Genomic DNA, 22754 nt, shown 5'->3' on the forward strand with positions numbered 1-22754 from the left:
TCAGTATTTATAATTTTCTGTACTTTTACTTCTACTCCACAACATCTCAGAGGCAAATGTTGTACTTTTTACTCCACTACAATTTGACAACTATAGTTGTACTTTGTAGATGTTGTTGACTATCAAACACTTCAGCCACTTACATTTCGGACTTTTTACTTGTAACTAAACAAACTTGAGTATTTCTACATTGCAGTATTGATACTTTTACGTAAAACATGTGAGTACTTTTCCCGCCACTGGTAAACACTATCATACCTCTATGGGTAAACACCAGAGAGTGGCAGTATGTACAACGCAACTGTTGAGGATTGCCAGCCAGCTGCCGTAAAAAAAAAGCACCAAAGAAGAAAGGGAGGGAAATGTTCACTTTGCGACAGCCGAACCAATGGCGCACGCGACGACAGACGGCAGAGAGAAGAAGATGGCGGAGGGGGATAAGAATGCAGAGCTACTCAAGGAGAAGGCGAACAATTACTTTAAAGGTAATAAATGCTGCGGTCGGTCGTGACAGGTTGTCCACGTCGTGTAAAAAAGCGTGAAAAGCATAAATATTGGCGCCTTAATGGCGTAAAAAAAGAAGCACACGCAGGTTGTTGCTAACGTGAGAGACGAGCTAACGTTAGCCTAGCGATGCTAGCGATGCTAACTGCAGGAAGAGCGTTCATTCATTGACGCCGCGTTACACCGACACCGGTGGCCTGTCGAATACTGTGACCAGACCAGTGCGCTGCTGCTCTTGGAATTTCGACTTGTAGCTCATTCATTGTAAACACCAGTGTTGGAAGAAGTACTCAGATATTTTACTTAAAAGTGCAAGGACACTTTGAGGTAGAGGTTTGTGTTGTGTGGTTATACCTTGGCATGATGTAACTCCAAATGTGGACAAGAAAAAAATAAAGTGGTTGCTTCATTGATTTAAAAATAATTATAAAAACATTTTATTTAAAATATGCTCCTCATTGACTTGCATTGTACAGTGAAACAGCTCTCAAAATCACTCTTTTGGCACGTAAAGAAACACAAACAAAGCTGATTCAGACAATATAGAACATCTCAAAACCCAACCCAGCACTGTTTGTTTTGTAAATGAAAATGTTAACTTCCTGTTGATTTTACTATTTGAAGAACTGCGGATCCAGTCTGGGTTTTCTTCCTTATTTATTTATAAAAAACACCCGGCACAGGGTTTTGTGACGCTTTAAAGAGTGACTTTGAGAGCTGTTTCACTGTACAATGTACGTATGAGGAGCATATTTTGAAGTATCAATTTCAAATCAATGAAGCAACCATTTTTTATGTTCTTGTCCACCTTTGGAGTTTCATCATGGCAAGGTAACTACACAACCCAAACCTACCAAAGTGGTCTTGCCCCTAAAGTAAAAGACCACAATATTAAAATACTCTGTTACAAGTAAAAGGTCTGTAATCTTACTTGAGTAAAAGTACAAAAGTATTGGCATCATATATGTACCAAAGGTAAAGGTACTAAAATGTTGGAAAATAGCAGATCTCCAAGCTCAGGAATTTCTTTTAAGGCAGAAGTGGTTAATGTATGTTTTACAATATATATATATATATATATATATATATATATATATATATATATAAAATGTGATATAAAACTGTACTAATCGCGGAAGTCACACAATTCGATAGGTCACACGTGTCTGTGTAACGGACCCCCTTAATGATAGAAGGAAGCAGCTAACGACTTAGCAACTGCATGAAACTCCAACATGAGCCACCATGCGTGATATTATGAAAGGATGATTTGTACAAACATTACATCATACGTTATTAATATTTAGTATCCAGTTGAATGGTTTGGTCAGCTTCAGCTTGAAGACTTTTACATTCCCACCAATGTGGTTTATGTCACGAATCACGATGACAAACTTTGACTTGGTGTCTGAAAACAATGACTCAGTAACTCAAAGTAATGACCTAGTTAGTATCTCGAAATATGTATGTATTTCAGAATGACATAGAATCTAAAATAATGACTTGATATTAACAACACAAAATAACTTAGTATCTAAAAATAAAAAACGAAGCATTATTTTGACATAGGTACTATGCCTTTATTTGTAGATAATTTTTAGGTCATTCATTCAAGAAAGTTTCCTATTCTAATTTACGATACATTGTGGTTTTGTCGATTGATTTTTTTTTCATCACATGGTGGAAATGGGCTTCCATAAAGTTGTCAGTCAGCGGTCACATGAGGACAGCAGAAACCCTCAGTCTACAAACAATAATATCACAAGTATTCGATTTACAAAATGGAGTCATTGCTATTATGCTTCTCTTTACTTTGTGTTTAAAGTAAGTGTGTTGTTTTGACGTTAATGAAGAAGTCTACTTCAGTAAATACAGTAGTAACATCGACCACGTTTAAAGAATACAGTAGTAACACAGAGTCCGACCAAGTTAAAAGAAAATATTAAAAGGTCAGCATTCACAGCAACGAAATGCCGGTTTGAATTGCATTTCCCCGTTTAACGCATTAAGTGCATTTACAGCTGATTTGAACTCTTGATATCCAAGAGCATTTACAGTAGCTACTGTAAATGAATGATAGTTAGGAACCAAATGGACCTGTTTGGATCTGTAACAATTGAGAGTGGACACGTGTAACCATAAGTTATGAGTCCATTTGGTTCCACATTATGGACACTCTTTAAGAGTTAAATTAACACTGAGGATTTGTACAGATTTAGATGGTGGTGCCAGAGATAAAAAAAACAAAAAATCACACATGAAATGGGGGTCCGTGACTTAATGCATGTACAACTGGGGGGTCCTTGAAATTGAGAATCGGTCTGTCGGGTGGAAACCTCATCTGTCCAAAACTGTATGATCAAGTAGGGCGTTCATTTACGAAAAAAACACAAAAAGTTTGAATATGGAGATGAGAGGTTTCTGCCCGACAGCGACGATATGCTATGGCAGGGGTCTTCAACGTTTTTCAGCCCAAAGACCCCTTAGCTGAGAGAGAGAGATGAAGCAGGGACCCCCCCCCCAACTACATCTTGTATAGAATTGTGTTGTATTGCAGATTTAATTAAATTTGATATTTTTCCCTTATACAAAATCTCTTCCCCAAAAATAGTCTCTCAACGCCTCGCAGCGCGAGGCGTTTTGAGCTTGTAGATCGCCTATTTTTGGCTAATGTTCCCCTCACTCCCCTATTGCACAAAGATTTGAAGGACCCCCTTAGTAACTCTGAGGACCCCCTAGGGGTCCTGGACCCCTTGTTGAAGACCCATGTGCTATGTTGGTAGGGGATTTGAGAATAGCAGGGTCTCTGTATGCACATGAACAGGACTGACATTGTGTGAGTGACGAGTCAAAGCAGATGCAAGGGGAGAGGCATTCTGTCAGGATGGCGTGGGTCTCTTCCCTCATGTCTGTCGGATATCAACACAATGGTCAATCGCACACGGCATTACATGTTGGCAGCAAAGGGCTCTGCCATAGTCTTGACATATTAGGCATTGTAATGGTTACAATAGCTTAACCGCTTACTCATAGCGTGGAGCTTGTAGATCTGATATTTGTTTTTAAATCGTGGAGACTTTGCAAATCTTATATATATATATATATATATATATATATATATATATATATATATATATATATATATATATATCTCTCCGCGGATCCCCTCATCTCAAAATATTTTGTTCCGGGGACCCCCCAGAAGCAAAGATTTGAATTACAAAAATATATATTTAAAGATATGCACTAATATTTAAAAAAAAAAATAGCCAGAGAAATCTTAAAATGACACAGGTGCGGCCCCGTTCTTAATGGATTAAGCCTTAATACAAATAACCCTATTTTCGCTTTTTAAAGGAGTTTTTTTTTTAAATGTGGAAACATTTTGAAAACCTTAGCCTGTAATGATGGTAAGCCCAAACCGGGTTCAAAGGCTCCTGGCAGAGAAAATGGCCTAGACCAGTGATTCCCAAACTTTTGTTTTCTCAAGGTTATATGCATTATTAGGCCATGGACCCCATTTGATAATATTTTTTATCTCTGGGGATCTAATCTTAGAACAGTATTGTGTCATTTGGTCCAGAATGTATGTATAGGGATAATGTAGGTAGCACCCAGTGGTGTGTTCTATATTTTTTTTGGAGGGCATACGATAATTATTCCCTGCACGACATGCGTGTGGTCAATGGATGAAATGGTTAGCGCGCTGTGGTGGTAAAAGTACTCGCATGTTTTAGTTACGTAAAAGTATCAATACTGAAATACTCTGTTAAAAAAAAGTCCAGCATTCAAAATGTACTTGAGTAAAAGTATTGGTATCAAAATGTACTTCTTGTACCAAAAGTAAAAGTACTCATTGTTCAAAATGTATATTCTCTCTTTAGCTAAGCTCTGAGTGTTTGGTTGTCTGTCCTCACATGGGGAAACCTGGGTTTGATGTCTGGGTGTTACACTTGACACTGAGCTTTTTTTAAAGCCAACGTTTTTGTTTGCTGGATGGACAGTTTTTCAGGATCTTTGGCATTATTTTATTTTAGGATTATTTCATTCATTGAGTTTGACACATACACCAGAAATAAAAATGTATGAACACTTGGATGTGACGGCAGTTAAATATTGCAATTTGAGATAACCTGAAAAAAAAAAAAGAAGACAGAAAATGTGTGTATACTATGTGTATGTAATGTATGTTGGTCACGCTTTGCTAGTGGTCCTCACTGCGGGGCCTGGGGACCCCTAGGGTCCTTGAGGGGTCTAACTCAAAAACATTTTAGTCTTAAGTTTCTCTTTAAAGAGGGAGCAATAGAGATATGATGTTCTGTCATTATGGAACAATTCACAGAAAGTTAGTATTTCGAATGATTGCCTCATTCATTAAAATTCAGGCTACCCTTTGTTGGAGAACTTAATACATCAGCCAGATGATTCACTGTTTTCCAACAACGATGTGACTGTTTGTTGTTGTTGGTTTTCCTTTAGATAAGGACTATGACAATGCAATCAAATACTACACGGAGGCTCTGGAGCTCAACCCAAACAATGCCATATTCTACAGCAACCGCAGCCTGGCGTACCTGCGCACCGAGTGCTACGGGTACGCCCTGGCCGATGCCACCAAGGCCCTGGAGGTCGACAAGAACTACATCAAAGGCTATTACCGCCGCGCCACCTCCAACATGGCATTGGGCAAGTTCAAGGCGGCGCTAAAAGACTACGAGACGGTAAGAGGCCCAGTTTGTTCCAGTGCGGCGCTACTTCACTCCACACGTGTACTCGGTAGAGTCGGCCGATGTTAACCCATTGAGACCTGAGGCCGCTTCTAAAAAAAATCTAAATCCTTATAGTTTTTCGGAAAAAAATATAAAAAAATATTTTTCACGATTTTTCAAAAATAGCAGATCTACAAGCTCATAGCGCGGCACTCGGTGCCGCGCTATGAGCTTGTATATCTGCTACTTTTGAATAGCCAAAGACATCTAAAGTGACACAGATGCGTTCCAGGTATCAATGGGTTAAACATGCTCACACCTAGGCCTGTCACAATTATTTCATGATCGCCTAATCGCAATTATGTGAGATAATCGCAATATTTCTTTGCATAGTCGTCAATCATTTCCATGTTTAAAATGTTCATATGGCCCGGACGGCTGGCGTAGCGGTCCGGGCTAATGCGGGTTTGAGTCCTGTTCCCGACGACCTTTGATGCCCGACAGAGTGACGATATTCTATATTTTAATAGACAGAATACCGTTTGTATGTTGTTGCGTTTTGTTGTATGCGTTTTGTTTACTTCAGGTTCTGTTGTAGCCCATTTTGAATCTGTAAGTTTTTGCTTCAACATTTGTGTTCCCTTGTTGTGGTCAACAGGTAGTGAAGGTACGACCCAACGACAAGGACGCAAAGATGAAATACCAGGAGTGCAACAAGATTGTGAAACAGAAGGCTTTTGAGAGAGCCATCGCCAGCGACGAGATCAAAAGATCTGTCGTGGACTCCTTAGACATCGAGAACATGAGTAAGTGCTGTAGTATAATTATGTAGTAACTGCATACTATGTTATTAATTAACACTGTTCCTGCTGTAATGTTTTATTCTTGTCAAAAACAGAGGTGCAAGGGTTGGATGCAATGTTTTTTTTCTTTTTACTTTTTATTTTGCCATACATTATTCATACATTACATCATTTGGTAAATAACCTCTCTACAATCTTTGTCTTTGCATATGAATTTGATGGATAAGAAACAAAAAAACTAAACAAATATCATACAATTCATACTTCTATAATTTGGTCTATAACAAATCTCTACATTCTCTTAATTATATTTGAATTTCATGACAACCCAACCTAATATAATTATTAAAGTCAAGCTAATTTTCAGAATTAACTCAGTTCTTCTAATACATTTGGCATTGTGTTTCATGTTGCATGTAATGTTTCCGCATTATTACAAGAATAGTAAAAAAGCCTTTATGCAAGCATTCATAACCTTTTTCAGTCTTGGAGAGCCTTTTTCTTTTTACTACCATGTTCATTTTTCAAAGCTTTTGAACCTTTTTATTCAGCTTCAAATGATATGGCATGATACTAATCCCATATCTTCTTTCTTGTTTTCTTTTCCTTTTCTGTCTCTGATCAACTTGTAATGCAGCGATTGAGGATGAGTATGCTGGACCCAAACTGGAAGACGGGAAGGTAACGTTGACGTTCATGAAGGAGATGATGGACTGGTTCAAAGACCAGAAGAAACTGCACAGAAAGTGTGCTTATCAGGTATGTGTCTTTGATTGGAAATAGGATGGCGCAACACAGACAAATCAAATCATAGTGATTTATCTCTACATAGAAGATGTGACAGATTTTCAACAGTTTGTAGGTTTACAACAATGAAATGTATCAATAACATACAGTCAGGGTTCCCACGGTCATGAAATACTTGGGGAAAAAAGTTAGAAAAACTGTTTTCCATGCCTGGAAAAGGTTTGGGATTAATCAAATGTGTTTTGGAAAATGATTGGATATGTTTTTGGATATTTATTTTGTTCATTAAAAAACATGTCCCAAAACATGACGTGAAATATGTAACATGTGTAAATGTAGTGCTGTGCTGCGGCCTAATGTATACAGGATGTCATGTGAATAAAATAGTAGATCTACATGCTAACAGCATGTTGCACTGTGATCCCTTGTTAGCTTGTAGATCTGTTCTTTTTGTCACTTGACGCCTTCGCTTGAGTCTGTCTTGGGGCATTGATAGCACACTGGAGTAAGAGCCTCATTATTGCACCGTATGATTGTTATGTCTGGCAATGGGGTGAAAGTTTAGAAAATTCATTGTTAAAAATGTGTGGGAACCATGTACAGCCATATGATTTTGACAAAGATACTGTATGACAGATATAGAAAAAAAAATACACCTGCAACCCTGTTAGCTCTGACCTACCATTCCCCATGGGTCTTTCTCTAAATTCCACTTTCCTAGCACATTATGTTGCAAAGTATGTAAAAAAAAATATATATATTTTGTTTCATAGATCTGGGTATATTGAGTGACTCCATCCTGCCTGATTCATCCTAGCACCAGAGACTTCCATGGATAATATCTATTGGAGTGAATCCATTGTAGTTAAGACAGCATGTGTGGTGGTTGCCACCCATAACCACTAACATCTTCTACTGTATTTTGCTGTAAAGAAAAATGCTGTAATTGTAGCTTGAAGATGGCTTGCTTTTCAGGCTCACTGAAAGTAGCAGATCAGCGTTTTTCAAAACATGTTTACAAAGTGCTTAACAATGGCAGAATGAAATACAGTGCAGCAAAGTAAAACAACACAACAGTTAATTATAACAAAAGGAAAGTGAAAATAATGCATAAATGAATCCAAAAGTCTAGAATGCCTTGATATAAAGGTGAGTTTTCAACTGTGATTTAAAAAAAGACACTGTGCGATTTCTCTCTTGCACGCTCTCACACACTCACTCACTCACTCAGACAGTGAAAGGAGACATTCTATTTGTCACTCACTCATACAGGTGACGAGCAGTAACATTGTGGTCCAGCATGCCCACAACAGTAATACAATAGACATTAGATAATACTGGATTTTGATTAAATCATAAACAAGGAAAAATAACACATAGAAATTAGGTTAAAAAAGTACAGGCAGAACAAACACTCTAAACCTTAATGCAAAGGAACTTGAGCAGAAAAATACGAGAACAAAAAAACGACTTATTCATCTATACATCAGCATTAGCAACACACAACCTTAGCAGAAATGGGAGGGTGTACAATGGGGAAATGTTAAGACTGGGTGGCAATTAGTGTCAGTTTTATAGAAAATGTATGTATGTATGTATGTATGTATGTATGTATGTATGTATGTATGTATGTATGTATGTATGTATGTATGTATGTATGTATGTATGTATGTATGTATGTATGTATGTATGTATGTATGTATGTGTGTATGTATGTATGTATGTATGTATGTACATCTATACATACAGCATTCAGGTGATAGATTTGGTTCATTTCTTCATTCAGCTTATAAGAGTTCAGGTGATTGGTTTGATGTTGCTTCTGTTGTGTAGTAATGGATGGCATAAGAGCAAAAGCTACTCCATTGGTCGGACACGTACGTGTGGGAACCATAGACACTAGGTATTTCTATCACAAAGCAAACACCGTTCCCTGAACTGTGTTGGTTTCTACACCGTCCTGTCCATGAAAAACACAGAGCTGGTCTGCTTTGGTGGTTTCTAGGTCCATCACAGTAGAAGTTAGTCTCATGTCTCAGAGAAGATAATCTCAATCCACATATTTATCTTCACCTCAACTCGTCCGTTTTGATCTTTCGATTGGACATTTGTCTTAAGCCTTTGTCCATTCTTGGGTGGCTCTACAGAGGTGCCATTTGTTGCTGTTGTTTGTTTCCCTTCGTCCACGTAGTATCTCCACTGACCAAAAGATATGAATAAGGAGATCAGAAACCCAGCGATCTGACATAATCCTATATCCAAATGTATTATGGTCATACACTGTATAATCATTGCTGATTGGCTTAAAAGAAAAAACACTAGTTATTATATACTAGTCCATACCTGTGGGGGGATATGTGATGAACTGCCCCAGCCACTGAGGAGAACCGGGCTGAACCAATTTTCGACACTTTTTTTTATGTTCTGTGACAAATTCAGAATACATATTGTTACTGCTTTACAGGGACTTTGATTATATACACACTTGTCTTAACTTAAGCCGAGCTATAAGCTAAAAGGGTGTAGGCTATTTTGTTTTATATTTTAAAGTTTTTTTTAATATTTTGCCTATAACGACATGCCAGGTTGAAAGTGTTTAAATGACAATGACTCTTTACATGTAAAGCAGAGTATTACACTAGACTCTGATTGACAGGAGAGATGATAAGGGGAGCAGAGTTTTTACCACTATGAAGATGAGGACATAAGTATGGATATAGTTTCTCAGTGAAAGTACAGCCAGTGAAGGAGTAGATATGATCTCTGGCCCCCACATCGTAAAAGGAGACCAGACCCTCTTCAAAATCTACAAACACTCCCACTTTCTGGAGCTTCTGTCTTACAGGCAGGAGGACAGGAGGGTCTGTACCAGCCCAGTACACGTGTTCATCCCTCAATGACATGGTCCAGTAACCGTTGTTGGGTCTAAATGCGATTGATCCCTTCCTGTTGATGGACTCTCTGGCCACTCCCAAATCCCAGTCCGTCTTCCCTTTAACCTGAACCTCATAGTAAAATCTTCCTGAGAAGCTTTGTTTTCCTAAGACACATGGACATGGGTAGAATCTCTCCTTGTTGTCTGGGAGATTCTGCCATAGGCCGTGATTCACTTGTTTTCCATCCTCAGAGAGGATTAGATAGCAGTGTGCTGTGTCCGGATCCAGAGTTACATTTATTGCATGTTTTTGGATGCTTCTCAGTTCGGCATCATAAAGTTTCTCCATCTCTTGACTGATTGTCTTCTCCAGCTGAGCCACAGCTGTCCTCACAGTCCCCTCATATGAAGACGGGTGGACATTGACATTTGTCCAGTCCTTGGTGGGTGGAATGGCGTTGACTGATGTGAACTTTTGGAGGAGGAGGAGGTGGTCTTCAGTGTACAAGAGGTTCTTCATCTCACAGCTAATTTTCTTTAACTCAGCGATTTCATTTTCCAGCTCTTTAATGAAGCCTTCCGCCTGTTTTTCGGTCGTTTTATGCTTTTCAATACAGCTCATCAGAGCAGTGAAGAACTGCATGCATGTGTCCGCTATCTCCTTGTCTACGCCTTTCTTGCTGAGCTCTACCAAGTGTTTGACCTCCTGGATCTTCAGTCTTCTCTGCTCGGTCATCTGCTGAACTTCAGCCTCTGTCTTTCTCAGTTCAGCCTTATTTCCTTCACATTCTTCTTTCAGAGATACAATGTGATGTGACTTATGGTCCGACTCGGTGCATATCTGACAAACACACATGTGGTCAGTCTTACAGAACAGCTCCAGAGGTCTGTCATGTTTCTTACAGATAATGTCCTCCAGGTTCTTTACAGGGTTGATTAGTTTGTGTCGTTGTAACGCTGTGACCGTCTGGTGACGCTCCAGGTGAGTCTCACAGTACGAGGTCAGACACACCAGGCAGGACTTCAGAGCCCTGTGCTTGGTGTCAGTGCAAACGTCACAGGAGACCTCATCTGGTTTAGCCGGTTGCTGCTGCAACTTCCTGAACTGATCGGTCATCTCGGAAATCAACGTATTGATAGAGACCTCTGGTCTCTTATAGAACTTCTTTGCACATAGTGGACACTGACACACATCGTTAGTATCCCAGTAATATGTAATACAGGTTTTACAGTAGTTGTGGCCACATGGAGTGGCGATTGGGTCGGTGAATACATCCAGACAGATGGCACACCGTAACTGCTCCTCGGACAGATAGCTGCTCGTACAAGCCATTTTTACACACTGAAAACCGACGTGTGTCAAGTCAGGTTTATTTGTACAGACACCTAATCAGACCACGTCATACTGACAACATACTCTTGATGCGGGGGGGATTATTATTTGTGTCTGGCCACTGTTAATATGTTCCACGTTCTTTTGTTGATTGCTGATTCAGCATTTCGATCAACATGGATCAATGTCTCGATCAACATGGATCAAGCATGTGTAGATCGAACAGTTTAAAAAAACGAAAGAACGTGGAGCATGTTACCAGTGTGCAGACCTTTTAATTTGATCTCATGTTCATCTTCATTGTCCTGCACCTGGACACTTAAAAGTGTATCTCTCATATCTTCTATCTATATCTTAGGCCTGTCCCATTGGGAATGCACGCCTCTCAGTTATGCAATACCCGTTTTGCCTGTTTGCCAGAGAACCCATTGTACCCCTTGCCAGAGTAAGCGTTGTGTGTACCTAGTGCAGTATCTATATTATCATAGTACTTTTCTAGTGTCTAGTCTGTCTTTTGTACTATGACGTCATATTGATGACATCAGGGATCTCCATATATGGGCATAAAAGGGACAGCCTACAGAGATTTGTGGATTTTTAGATATTTTTGGATTACTTCCAATCACTGAGGGTTTCACTGTGTGGTTTCACAAATGTCAACGAGGTCATCGCGACCTCGTTGACCGCCTTTGAAAATAGCATGTCTCGACCAAAAATACATAGTAAAAAAAAAGTACACAGGAGCCGAGATACAGCATTTTTAACACATTGACTGCCTAGATCGAGTTAACTCGGTTTTAGCTTTTCATCACTTGCCTGCCAAGATCGAGAAAAAAATAAATAAAATTGACCCAAAGACCAAGGAGATATGAATTTTCGAAGATCTTTACTCTCATCCACTTCCTTGTTAACTTAAAACTTTTTTTTTTTCATTGAAAAATCTCTGGCATGAATAACAATAGGCAGTGAAAATAATTCAGGCAGTCAATGTGTTAAGTAATAAGTTAACCAGGAAGTGAATGGAGCAGTAAATCTTTGGATCGCGTTATCTCTGGTTTTGTGTGAAAAAACTGAAACTGGTCCAAACTCGTCGTTGGCTGGCTGAGCCTGAATTTAACGAATTAACTTGTCCATGGCAAGCAATGAGTTAAGGCGAGACATCACACAGCACAATGCGTCATGATGCGACGAAATGTGAGCTTGTAGACCTGCTATTTTTGATAATTATTATTATTATTGTAGCACAATATGGGTCAAAGCATTGGTAATTTATGTTCTAGGACTCAAAATCAGGATCGGCATCGGACCCAATAATCTGGCATTTGGTCGCAGTCTAAACAAACTTGTTACAGCATGCGGCTTTAAAATAAATGCTTTGTCTGTTCTTGCAGATTTTGGTCCAAGTCAAAGAGCTTTTGTCCAAACTTCCAAGTCTGGTTGAAATCACATTAAAAGAGGTGAGTGTTGTGTGGTTATGTTGTGGATTTGGCTGTTTCTCAATTAAAGCATTTTATAGACAAAATACAATCTCCCCAATTGTATAAGTTATATGGTATTCACATACTCTACCATACAGATTGGACAACATTTCGTTTTATTCAACAAAAAAAAAAGTTACATAGTACCGCAATAGTAAGAAAAGACTGTATCTGCCTAAATTGTATTTCTTAATGTTCTAACCTAAAGTGATAATTTTTTTTAATATTTTTTATGATGAAATGTGTTTTTTGTTTAACTGTTATTCCCTTTGTTTGGACTGTAATAATGGTTGTTTCTCTTTTTACACCCTAGACAGAAAAGATAACAATTTGTGGCGACACCCATGGGCAATATTACGACCTCCTCAATATCTTTGAGCTCAACGGCTTACCATCAGAGACCAACCCTTATGTATCCTTGTCATTTTATTCATTATTCACCTTTGAACTTGCGTGTTATGTAGTCACTCTTCTCATGTGTTTACCCATCTGTATTTGATTATGTGTCCATTCATTGTTTTTCTTCATAAGTTGTTATTTTACCAACATGAAAGTACACTGAATTTAACCCATTAAAATATACAAGCTCATAGAGGCTCATATGCACGTAGATCTGCTATATTAGAATACATATATTTTTTAAAGTGCTTTTTTCCCCCCAATTTTTCAATACTTGCTTCTGGGCGTCCCTGGAACAAAATGTTTTGAGATGGGTGTCTGTGGCCAAATACATATAATTTTGGGGGTCCTTGACATGAAAACCTTTAAGCACCACTGATAAACTGAGGCAGCATCATTTTTTCAGAAAACTGTTAGGATTTAGAAGGCATTTGTAGAATCGACCTCAGGTCTTAATGGGTTAGTAAAGACAAATCCTCTCGGGCAGCAACCTTGTATCCCCATATCTTGCTATTTCACTTTTTTTTATGAATCAATACTATTGGTCACCCTTTACATCTGTCTGTGGGAATATTTAATGAAAATGATTAACAAGAGCTTGGGACCAAGTCTCGTAACTCCATTTGAACACAGGTTTTCTTTTTTTCATTTCCTGAAAAGTAACTGTTTTGGAGGACATACAAGGTTTCCTGCTGTCAGGGAGGATGTTGACCGTAAAATCGTGCAGCCAAATCCTTAACCAACCATGCACTGCAGCTGTTTAATGGTGACTTTGTGGATCGTGGCTCCTTCTCCGTTGAGGTCATTCTTACACTCTTTGGCTTCAAGCTGCTCTTCCCTGACTGCTTCTTCTTGCTTAGGGGTGAGTGTACTCACTGCGGAGGTATTTGTACAAATGTGTTGCTCAAAGCTCTAACAAGTCATGTTTATCCATATGGTGCAAAGTAACTAAGTATATTTACTTAAGTACTGTACTTAAGTACAATTTTGAGGTATTTGTACTTTACTTGAGTATTTCCAATTTCCAATACTTTTACTTCTACTCCACTACATCTCAGAGTCAAATATTGTACTTTTACTCCACTACAATGATTTGATCTGGGAACGCATCTGTTAGATTTCTTTGGCTATTCAAAAATAGCAGATATGTTTGGGGGAAACCATCTTGAAAATGTGTGCAAATCTTTCAATATTTATATACATAAAAAACTAAAATCTTTGCTTCTGGGGGGTCCCTGGAACAAAATATTTTGAGATGGTGGCGTCCGCGGACAAATACATATAATTTTGCGTGGTCCATGAAAGAAGTTTGAGAACCACTGATTGCATAGCAACATGGGTTTAAAAAAGAAGAAAAAAAAATATTTAGATTAAGAAGATAATTCCCAGAAGCAAAGATTTGAGTTAAAAATGTTCGCTTTAAAATACATATATAAAGAACATATCGTTGCTGTCCGGCATGAACCAGCTAACTCCATTTTTCCGCTTTTGCATTTTTTTCAAATCGGCGCTGTTGAACACCCTTTACGTCTGTGTGTTGATTAAAACAATATTGAACCAATGAAAAGTATTAAAAAGTGCTTCTGACAAAACCAGCTAACCATTGGATCCTCAAACTTTCTGCTAAACCAGGTGGAGTTAGCTGGTTTTGCTGACTCCAGGCTTCAACCCCCTTTTGACATCCAACCTCATTGTGAGCTTGAAGGTCCATTCAGCTGTTCTTATCAATGATGAGCAAAACCTCATAACTCCACTTTTGTTTTGTTTTTGTCATTTCCTGAAAAATTAACATTTTGGAATTAGCTGATTGCTGCCGGACAGCAGAGATATATTCAAAGATTTGCCCAGCTTGTCGCTTGTAGATCTGCTATTTTTGAATAGTCTAAAGTATAAAATAATGCTTATGGCTAAAAATCTAAAATGACATGGTATGCATTTCCGGATCGAATGGGTTAAACGTTATTTTATAGCTTGCTTCTATTTTCCCTACAGCACAGCCCAGGATATAAGACGGCAAATTCGGACCAGGCAGGCAGGCAATCAGTCAGTAACTCAGTTATCCAATGTATCTGTATTTTCCGCCAGGCCGGAAGGTCTGGAGGGGAGATTATGTTCAGGAGAGTTCAGCCGGTCGCTACATGTCATGTACTTGTAGGGGCTGGCTGGGCGGGGCGGCACTGGTCAGTGGGGAGTGTTGAACGGGAGGAGTTGCACGCAGAGGGTGCTTCGTCCTCTTGGTGGGGGCTCCTCACTGGCCGATGAGCCAGTAGGGTACAACAGCAGTGGGAGGAATTAATTGCCATAACTAAATTTAGAGAAAAAAGGTCAAAAGAATTGGCTACTCAAAGAAAAGAAAAATAAATTGATTATGTTTTATTTAACCCATTCAATCCGGGAGCGCATCTGTGTCATTTTAGATTTTAGCTATAACCATTTTTTTTACTTTGGCTATTCAAAAATCCTTAATTATATATGTTTTAAAGCGAACATTTGTAACTCAAATCTTTGCTTCTGGGGGGTCCCTGGAACGAAATATTTTGAGATCGGGGTCGGCGGCCAAATACATATAATTTTGGGGGTCCTTGACATGAAAAAGTTTAAGGACCACTGATATAGCAACATAGAGAAACCTGTTAGGATTTAGAGGACATTTGTAGATGCGTTCCCAGATTGAATGGATTAATAATTGATTCAATCGATTAAGTCGATTAACCAAAATGTGACCCCCCCCCCCCCCCCCCCTTATAGGTAACCATGAAACAGACAACATGAATCAGATGTATGGATTTGAAGGTGAAGTGAAAGCCATTAAGTCGATTAAAAAAATGTGACCCCCACCCCCCTTATAGGTAACCACGAAACGGACAACATGAACCAGATGTATGGATTTGAAGGTGAAGTGAAAGCCAAGTACACAGCCCAGATGTTCCAGTTGTTTAGTGAGGTCTTCCAGTGGCTCCCTCTTGCACAGTGTATCAACAGTAAAGTTCTGGTCAGTACACTACACACTGAGTGTGTGTCTTAACCCATTACATTTTAACCAGATTTTTTTTCCTGTCTTTTTTTCCCCCATTACAGTACAGTATTATCCTTTTTATCTTGTTGAATATTTTGTTCTCGTTTCACAGTCTTGTGGAACTTGTCACACCGACATTTCACCGATTGTGCCTGTATGATTGAATTACAAATAAGCCCCTCTCGATTCTCTTGAAAATTGTCTTGTTGGTGACAAAGCAAGTAATTACATTGAACAGACTCATCTAAAAGGTGTGTGTGTGTGTGTGTGTGTGTTGTGTGCGTGCACACGTGTGTTTTCCCATGTCAGGTGATGCACGGGGGACTGTTCAGTGAAGATGGCGTCACATTGGACGATCTCAGGAAGATAGAAAGGAACAGACAGCCTCCGGACTCTGGTAGGGTTGACAACCTCATGGATTAAAGTTCTCAGTGCCACGACTGGTTTCAGTCATTTGGAAGCATGTCCCTCACCAAAATAGATCGGCTATTTTCAGTTAATAGTTATTTTAAGATTAAAGCATATTTCAAGTGGTAAAACTAGCAATATAATACATGTTCAGACGCATCTTCCATAAAACCCTAAATGCCGTAACCCTAAGAGTAAAAGGTTAAAGCCTCAATCTGTAATTTCTTCCAACAGTCCAGCTGTGTGTAGTCTGTGTACAGCCAACCAGCCAACAGCAATGTTAATTCTTTAGGAAATGGAGCACTAGTGTGCGGGGGGGGGGCTCCTTTCATGCCGTTTCACAAATCGCAGATAAGGAAAATGTTTCAGTCACAAGATTTTATTTAGCTTTATCACATGCATCCCAGTGCACCCTGTGACTAGGGATGGAGCTCGTTATTTTTTATTGATAATGCAAGCTTTTATTGAGCCCACTATTGATCTTTTTCTATTCATTTGTGGAATGACGTGAGACGACAAATTCTGCACCAGTATCTTTTTTTATTGGCCAGTTGTGACTGTGTTTGTGGCTGACCACCTAAAATGAATTGAAGATGACTAAAGTAAAACATATTTTTGTCTATCATTAAGTATTAGTGATAAGTGTTAAATGGCTTTATAGTATGAATAATATGACTACTGTAATAATTACTTTAAAATCACCATGTCTCTTCAGCTCTTTATAAACAAAAAAAATGCATATTTATTTTTTCTATTCTTTTGTCTTTGTTTTGGTGAAATATATCACTTGCACTACATTTTACTAGGGTCTTCAAATACAGTACTTTTCTAACAGACAGAAGGCAATTGACCTTTTTACTTTTGGAAACTAATATTGAAGAAACTGTTAACTGGTTAATGTCTGTATTGTCACTTTAAAAGCGTGATTTATACTTCATCGTACAACGGTGTCACGCACCAAACATAGCCGATAGGGAAGTAGAGCCCTTCTCTACACTTTTGACCTGGGTCAGAAGGAGCCATCCTCAGTTTTCAGCTTTACATCAAGGCATATACATGGGGTCACAGTACAGTAATATATTTCACATTATTGTCCATTATTTGCCCATATGTCTCCTTATGAAGTCACGTGCAGAAGATCTCTTGGTGGCGAAACATGTTTTTTCCAATGCGCTGAGAGAGAGAGAGAGAGAGAGAGATAGAGAGATAGAGAAAGGAGGGGGGGGGGTGCCTGTGTGTGTGTGTGTGTGTGTGTGTGTGCTCAGCGAGGTCACACTGGAGCCAGCCTGAACTTTCGCACCTCCATGGTAGAACGACAGGGGTGTCCTGGACCGAGGGGGCAGAGGCAGCCTTAACAGCTCTCCTGTCGGGCTTGAGTTGTTGCAGACCTCAGCTCTGGTCCTCTGGCATCTTGAAGAATGTTGTTTTGTCATTAGGGAACGAAGATGATGGGGAACTTCAAAGGCCTGTTGTTTTAGCCCTTTGAATGTTAAGGGTCTGCCCGGTTATCTGCCTGTTACCAGGGATATCTACTACAGTTGTCTTCTGTTCCCCTCTCCTCAGGTCCCATGTGTGATCTTCTGTGGTCGGACCCGCAGCCTCAGGTTAGTTCCCTTGTGTTTAGAATAATGCAAATCCGCACAACAACATTGCTCCGAATAGTGTTTTGTGCAGATTTTTCATTATTTTAGACTGTTACTCTTTGTCCAGCACCAGCAACTGACTGGTTGTGCACAACCTTCACTTTTTAACTAGTTCCCTTGTGTTCCCTCATGTAAAAACAGCTTGATTATTTGATTAATCAATAGAATAATCACAAAGAAGATAATTAATGCTCAATTCAAACTCCCGGTAACACCCGATGCACATGCACAATTACACATAGCCTACTTTATTTCACTTTGGGTGCTGTCTGCTTTAAAGAACCTCATTACCGTTGTCAGCCAGTAGGTGTCCTACTCGACACGCCTGGCATTAGGTTATTCAGTCACACAGACAGACAGTATATCCTATCGGAGAGGGCTTTGATATGCAGCCATGATGTCACAAACAGCAAATGTGTGAGCTTAGAATTTAGACGCCCCAAAATAGGGACGCCTATTGAAAGGTTGCATTCCAGTAAAGTGACACAATAACGTATCAAAACTCTCACCGTGCAAGTATTTTGTGAAAGCTCCAGTAGTCATACCCACAATATCATTTCCTCTTTTTCAAGTTTTGGTTCCTGTTGATCCTTATCAATATTTAGGTATTGGGTTAAAACAAATGGTGACTTTTGTGCTCTCTATAGTTTTTCATCATCGTTGTCGTTGTTTGTGTATGTCGATTGTACGGCACAGAACGGGCGGTCGATCAGCAAGCGAGGAGTGAGCTGTCAGTTTGGGCCGGACGTCACAGAGCGCTTTCTGGAGCAGAACAAGCTGGACTTCATCGTGCGTAGTCATGAGGTGAAGGGTGAGGGCTACGAGGTCACCCACTCAGGGAAGTGCATCACCGTGTTCTCAGCGCCCAACTACTGGTATGTTTGTTTTTTTAAATAAGTGTATTATTACTATTTTTGTATGCATGGATACAAGTTATCAGTCACCACGACTGATTTCAGTCATTTAGATTTCATAGAAGTCAGCATGTCTTCTATGGCAGTGGTTGTCAACCTGTGGGTCTGGAAACCCCCAGGGGGGTCCCCACATGAGTTAGGGGGAGGGGGGTCCCCAGATGACTGTGAAGTGACAATATAAAGACCTTTTTAATGCCTAAAAAATAAAATAAATGAAACGAAAAAAGAAACAAAAGTGATCAACAAACTGTACTATAAAAACTGGTCAAACATTGGCTGAATTTTCAAATAAGAAAGAGGTAAGAATTGTGAAAATAGCCGATCAACATCAGCTCACAACGCCTCATGTTAGGAGGCTTTGTTAGCTTGTAGATTTGCTATTTTCACAATATTTATCTGTGGAACCGAGTCAAACTTTGCCTCAACTCCTACATTCCAAGTGCTTATCAGGATGGAGGGTCCCCAGTTCAAACATGATTATTTTGGGCGGTCGCGGCCTGAAAAGGTTGAGAACCCCTGTTCTATGGAAGCATGTTGTGCAGCGAAAATAGCCGATCTACAAGCTCTCAATGCGTCGCAGGTTATTATTTTAAGATTATATGTTCAGAAGCATCTTTCATAAAATCTTAATAGTCTCGGATATTTTTTATATCTGTGATTTCTTCACCTGGTTGGCAGTATGTAGAACGACAGCAACAATAATACTAAAACATCATTTTACATATTGTGTTAATTGTTTAGGAATCAGTGCTAGTATGGGGGGGCTCCAGTCCTTACACACTGTTTCACAAATCTAGGACTGGGCCATACAAACATTTTCAGTCATGAGATTTTGTTTTGCTTCAATCCATGACTATGGTAATTTGTTGTTAATGATTAATTTCTATTTCGAAATCTAATGACTTGACTATGATGGGCGTATTGTGTGTTTCAACAGTGATCAGATGGGAAATAAAGGAGCCTATATTCACCTCAGGGGATCTGACCTCAAGCCAGAGTTTCACCAGTTCACTGCTGTGGTAAGTAGCCAAGCACTACAAAAAACACTTTTCATTTTTTGGCAGTGTGTCTTTATTGTTCTTATTTGAAATTGTGATGTTGTGACCTGCTAGTATCGTTAAAGTGTATCATATTTTGGTCTGCGTTCTTGCACAATGTTTATGCTCTGAGAGCTCTGCCTTGTAAGGCAACAATTATAAATGACTGTGATGAAGCCCCCTAAACCCACTCCTACCCATCTTTTTTCCACGGACCGCTCGCCCCAAGTGATTCTTGTATTAGTTTTACTGAGGTTAAGTTTAGGAATGAGTTTAGGGTTAGGCATAGTTTTACTGAGGTTACGTTTAGGAATAAGGTTAGGGTTGGGCATAGTTTTACTGAGGTTACGTTTAGGAATAAGGTTAGGGCTGGGCATAGTTTTACTGAGGTTACGTTTAGGAATAAGGTTAGGGTTGGGCATAGTTTTACTCAGGTTACGTTTAGGAATACCTGGTGGCGACCACTCCGAGGTCGCCGGATTTGACCCGGGGCGAGCGTGTTTTGGGGCGAGCGTTCTTGTATTCACTGTGACTGCCTCAACGTACTAAGTGTCTGCACATGTGTCACTATATACACCGTCTCCTTTAATGTTAACGTATTGCTTTATGCGTTTTTGTACTGCGGCTTTTTACGACATATTTCTCCCACGGGAGACACAAAGAGACCTGGACTGTGACCTCACCCCCCCCCCCCCCCCCTCCTCCTTCCTTTTCACAGCCTCATCCGAATGTCAAGCCCATGGCGTACGCCAACACGCTAATGCAGATGGGAATGATGTAGAGGGACGAGGTGCTGCGGTGTCACCTGACACCGATGACGACGACCTCCCATCTGACCTGAACCCATCCCCACATCACTCCCTCCAGTGCTCACACACACACACACACACACACACACACACACACACACACACACACACACACACACACACAAGCTCTTGTTCACACACATACATACATACATACACACACACACACAGACACAAGCTCTTGTTCCGTCTCCTACCCCCCAAACTGCCTCTGCCTAGTGGTGTCAATTCACAAGTACACCATGATGTAGTTCACATGGGAAAGAGATCACTAAAAGCCTGCAGAATACTCCAAACTATGTTGAACTTCTTTTCCTTTTTCCCCTGCTTTGGCAGGTCTTGCCGGAACGAACAAAGTTCTGAGGACTAAACGGTTTTATACACGTACTGTACTCGCTGCGGCTCCGCTCCCAGTTCTCTCGCTACGGCTTTGCTCTCAGTTCTATAGCGTTAGACCACGGCCACTGTACACGAGATTTTTAACCACGTGTTTGTGTAGATAAACTTCCAACTAGGGTTGGGATCCTTACGGATTTTAACGATTCCCTCTTAACGGTTCTCTTAAACGATTCCTATATATTCCTATATATATATATACCTCACTGGTTCTTAAGTGAGGTGCAGGGACCCTCTGGGTTACTTGAGGGGGTTCTTCAAGGTCTGTAACTCTTGAGTGTACAAATGGAACCAAATGGACCCTCACACGTCCATATGATTCCATTTTACACTCTTTACACTCTCGTTATGATGGTCCTTGAAATTAAAACGTTTGAGAACCCCTGTTATTGTAATTGTATAGCAGACGTGAAGTCCACAATACCAGCTCTGACAGTGTGATAAAACCGGTTCCAGAAACTGTTCCAAAAGTGATGGAACTTGGAACCTCAATGTTAGATCCGGTTCCTCCGATTCCGGATCCCAACCCTACCTCCCGACGTGCTTTGACATCATTTGTCTCAGAGAGACAGTCGACGAACGTGTGTGCTGTCACTCTCCAGTACTTCATTACCATGTGGTTATGTTTGTAATCCCTCAAAGAGGGATTATATAGGTTTATACCTAAATAAAACCTCCACAGACGACCTTTCTTCAAAACTGTCCACGGTACGTTGCTGGCAGATTGCGGAAATAAAACAATATAAATCATGATTGATTGATTGACGTTTATTTCCGTTGTGGTCCTGTGAGTGCAAATGTGTGTAAACTGATTGACACGTGTTTGGGGGGGTTTGCAGAGACATAAAGAAAAATAAACTCAATAATGAATACATACAGTGCATACACCATCTCCTACTTAATAGACAACTGAAATAGCTGCTGTTGAGTGGCCAGCTCTTTATTGAAAACTCTTAACTCTTTAACTGCCAGAGTATATACATTAATAAACTCACCCTTGCCAGCGATTTTTGTGTTTTATAACCTTTTTCAAGTAGTCACAGAATATTTATCTCCAATATGATCGATCCCCTGATGGTTGTTAATCACTGAGGGTTTCACTGTGTGGTTTCACAAATGTCAACGAGGTCATCGCAACCTCGTTGACATTTGTTGTCTGCCTTTGAAAATAGCATGTCTTGACCAAAAGTACACAGGAGACGAGATACAGCATTTTTAAGTTATAAGTTAGCCAGAAAGTGAATGGAGCAGTAAATCTTCGGACCGCATTATCTCTGGTCCTGTGTGGAAGAAAAAACAATACTCAAACGCGTCCATGGCAGTAAAAGAGTTAAGTTTGCAACAGAGCTAATTCGATGTAATTAAGGCTGCAGGTAACCCATTCAACTTAACTGCTGCAGTTGAGTATAAAAACGAGTTATCTCCCATACAACTTTTGAATCTGCAATGTACAAAGTCTGTGGAGCTCCCTCAAGGGTAATCAATGCATATATCACTAACATTAGAAAACGAATCGACAAAATATTTGGGTACCGCCTTGTTTACAATCCCATGGACCATCACGTTGGCATCTCTGCAGTGATGTTTAACTAGTTTGTAAATCTTTGAGGTGCAAGAGCTGCTAAAATGAACTTCGGCAAAGCACCTGTGTTGGTATTCTGTACAATGACGTAATTTTGTTCA

The 22754-nt window shown here is 39.8% G+C and overlaps 3 protein-coding genes across 3 annotated transcripts in view; 2 read left to right on the forward strand and 1 right to left on the reverse strand.

Moving 5' to 3' along the window:
• LOC311049831 (galectin-4-like) overlaps positions 1-22754 on the forward strand; it is a 459606-nt gene that overhangs the window by 308665 nt on the left and 128187 nt on the right. The window lies entirely within an intron of this gene.
• Positions 381-22267, forward strand: LOC311051069 (serine/threonine-protein phosphatase 5). The gene is made up of 13 exons (XM_084065451.1): positions 381-485; positions 4984-5225; positions 5872-6019; positions 6654-6775; positions 12363-12428; positions 12763-12861; positions 13605-13710; positions 15698-15840; positions 16174-16261; positions 17836-17876; positions 18612-18790; positions 19767-19848; positions 20585-22267. Exons 1-13 carry the CDS (start codon positions 389-391, stop codon positions 20645-20647), a joined length of 1476 nt encoding a protein of 491 aa, XP_083921577.1. The 5' UTR covers positions 381-388; the 3' UTR covers positions 20648-22267.
• Positions 9312-10986, reverse strand: LOC311050346 (zinc finger protein RFP-like). The gene has a single exon (XM_084064361.1). It carries the CDS (start codon positions 10969-10971, stop codon positions 9397-9399), a length of 1575 nt encoding a protein of 524 aa, XP_083920487.1. The 5' UTR covers positions 10972-10986; the 3' UTR covers positions 9312-9396.

Source organism: Gymnoscopelus microlampas, assembly GCF_963454915.1.
Source record: "Gymnoscopelus microlampas genome assembly, chromosome: 8".
Taxonomy (NCBI): Eukaryota; Metazoa; Chordata; class Actinopteri; order Myctophiformes; family Myctophidae; genus Gymnoscopelus; species Gymnoscopelus microlampas.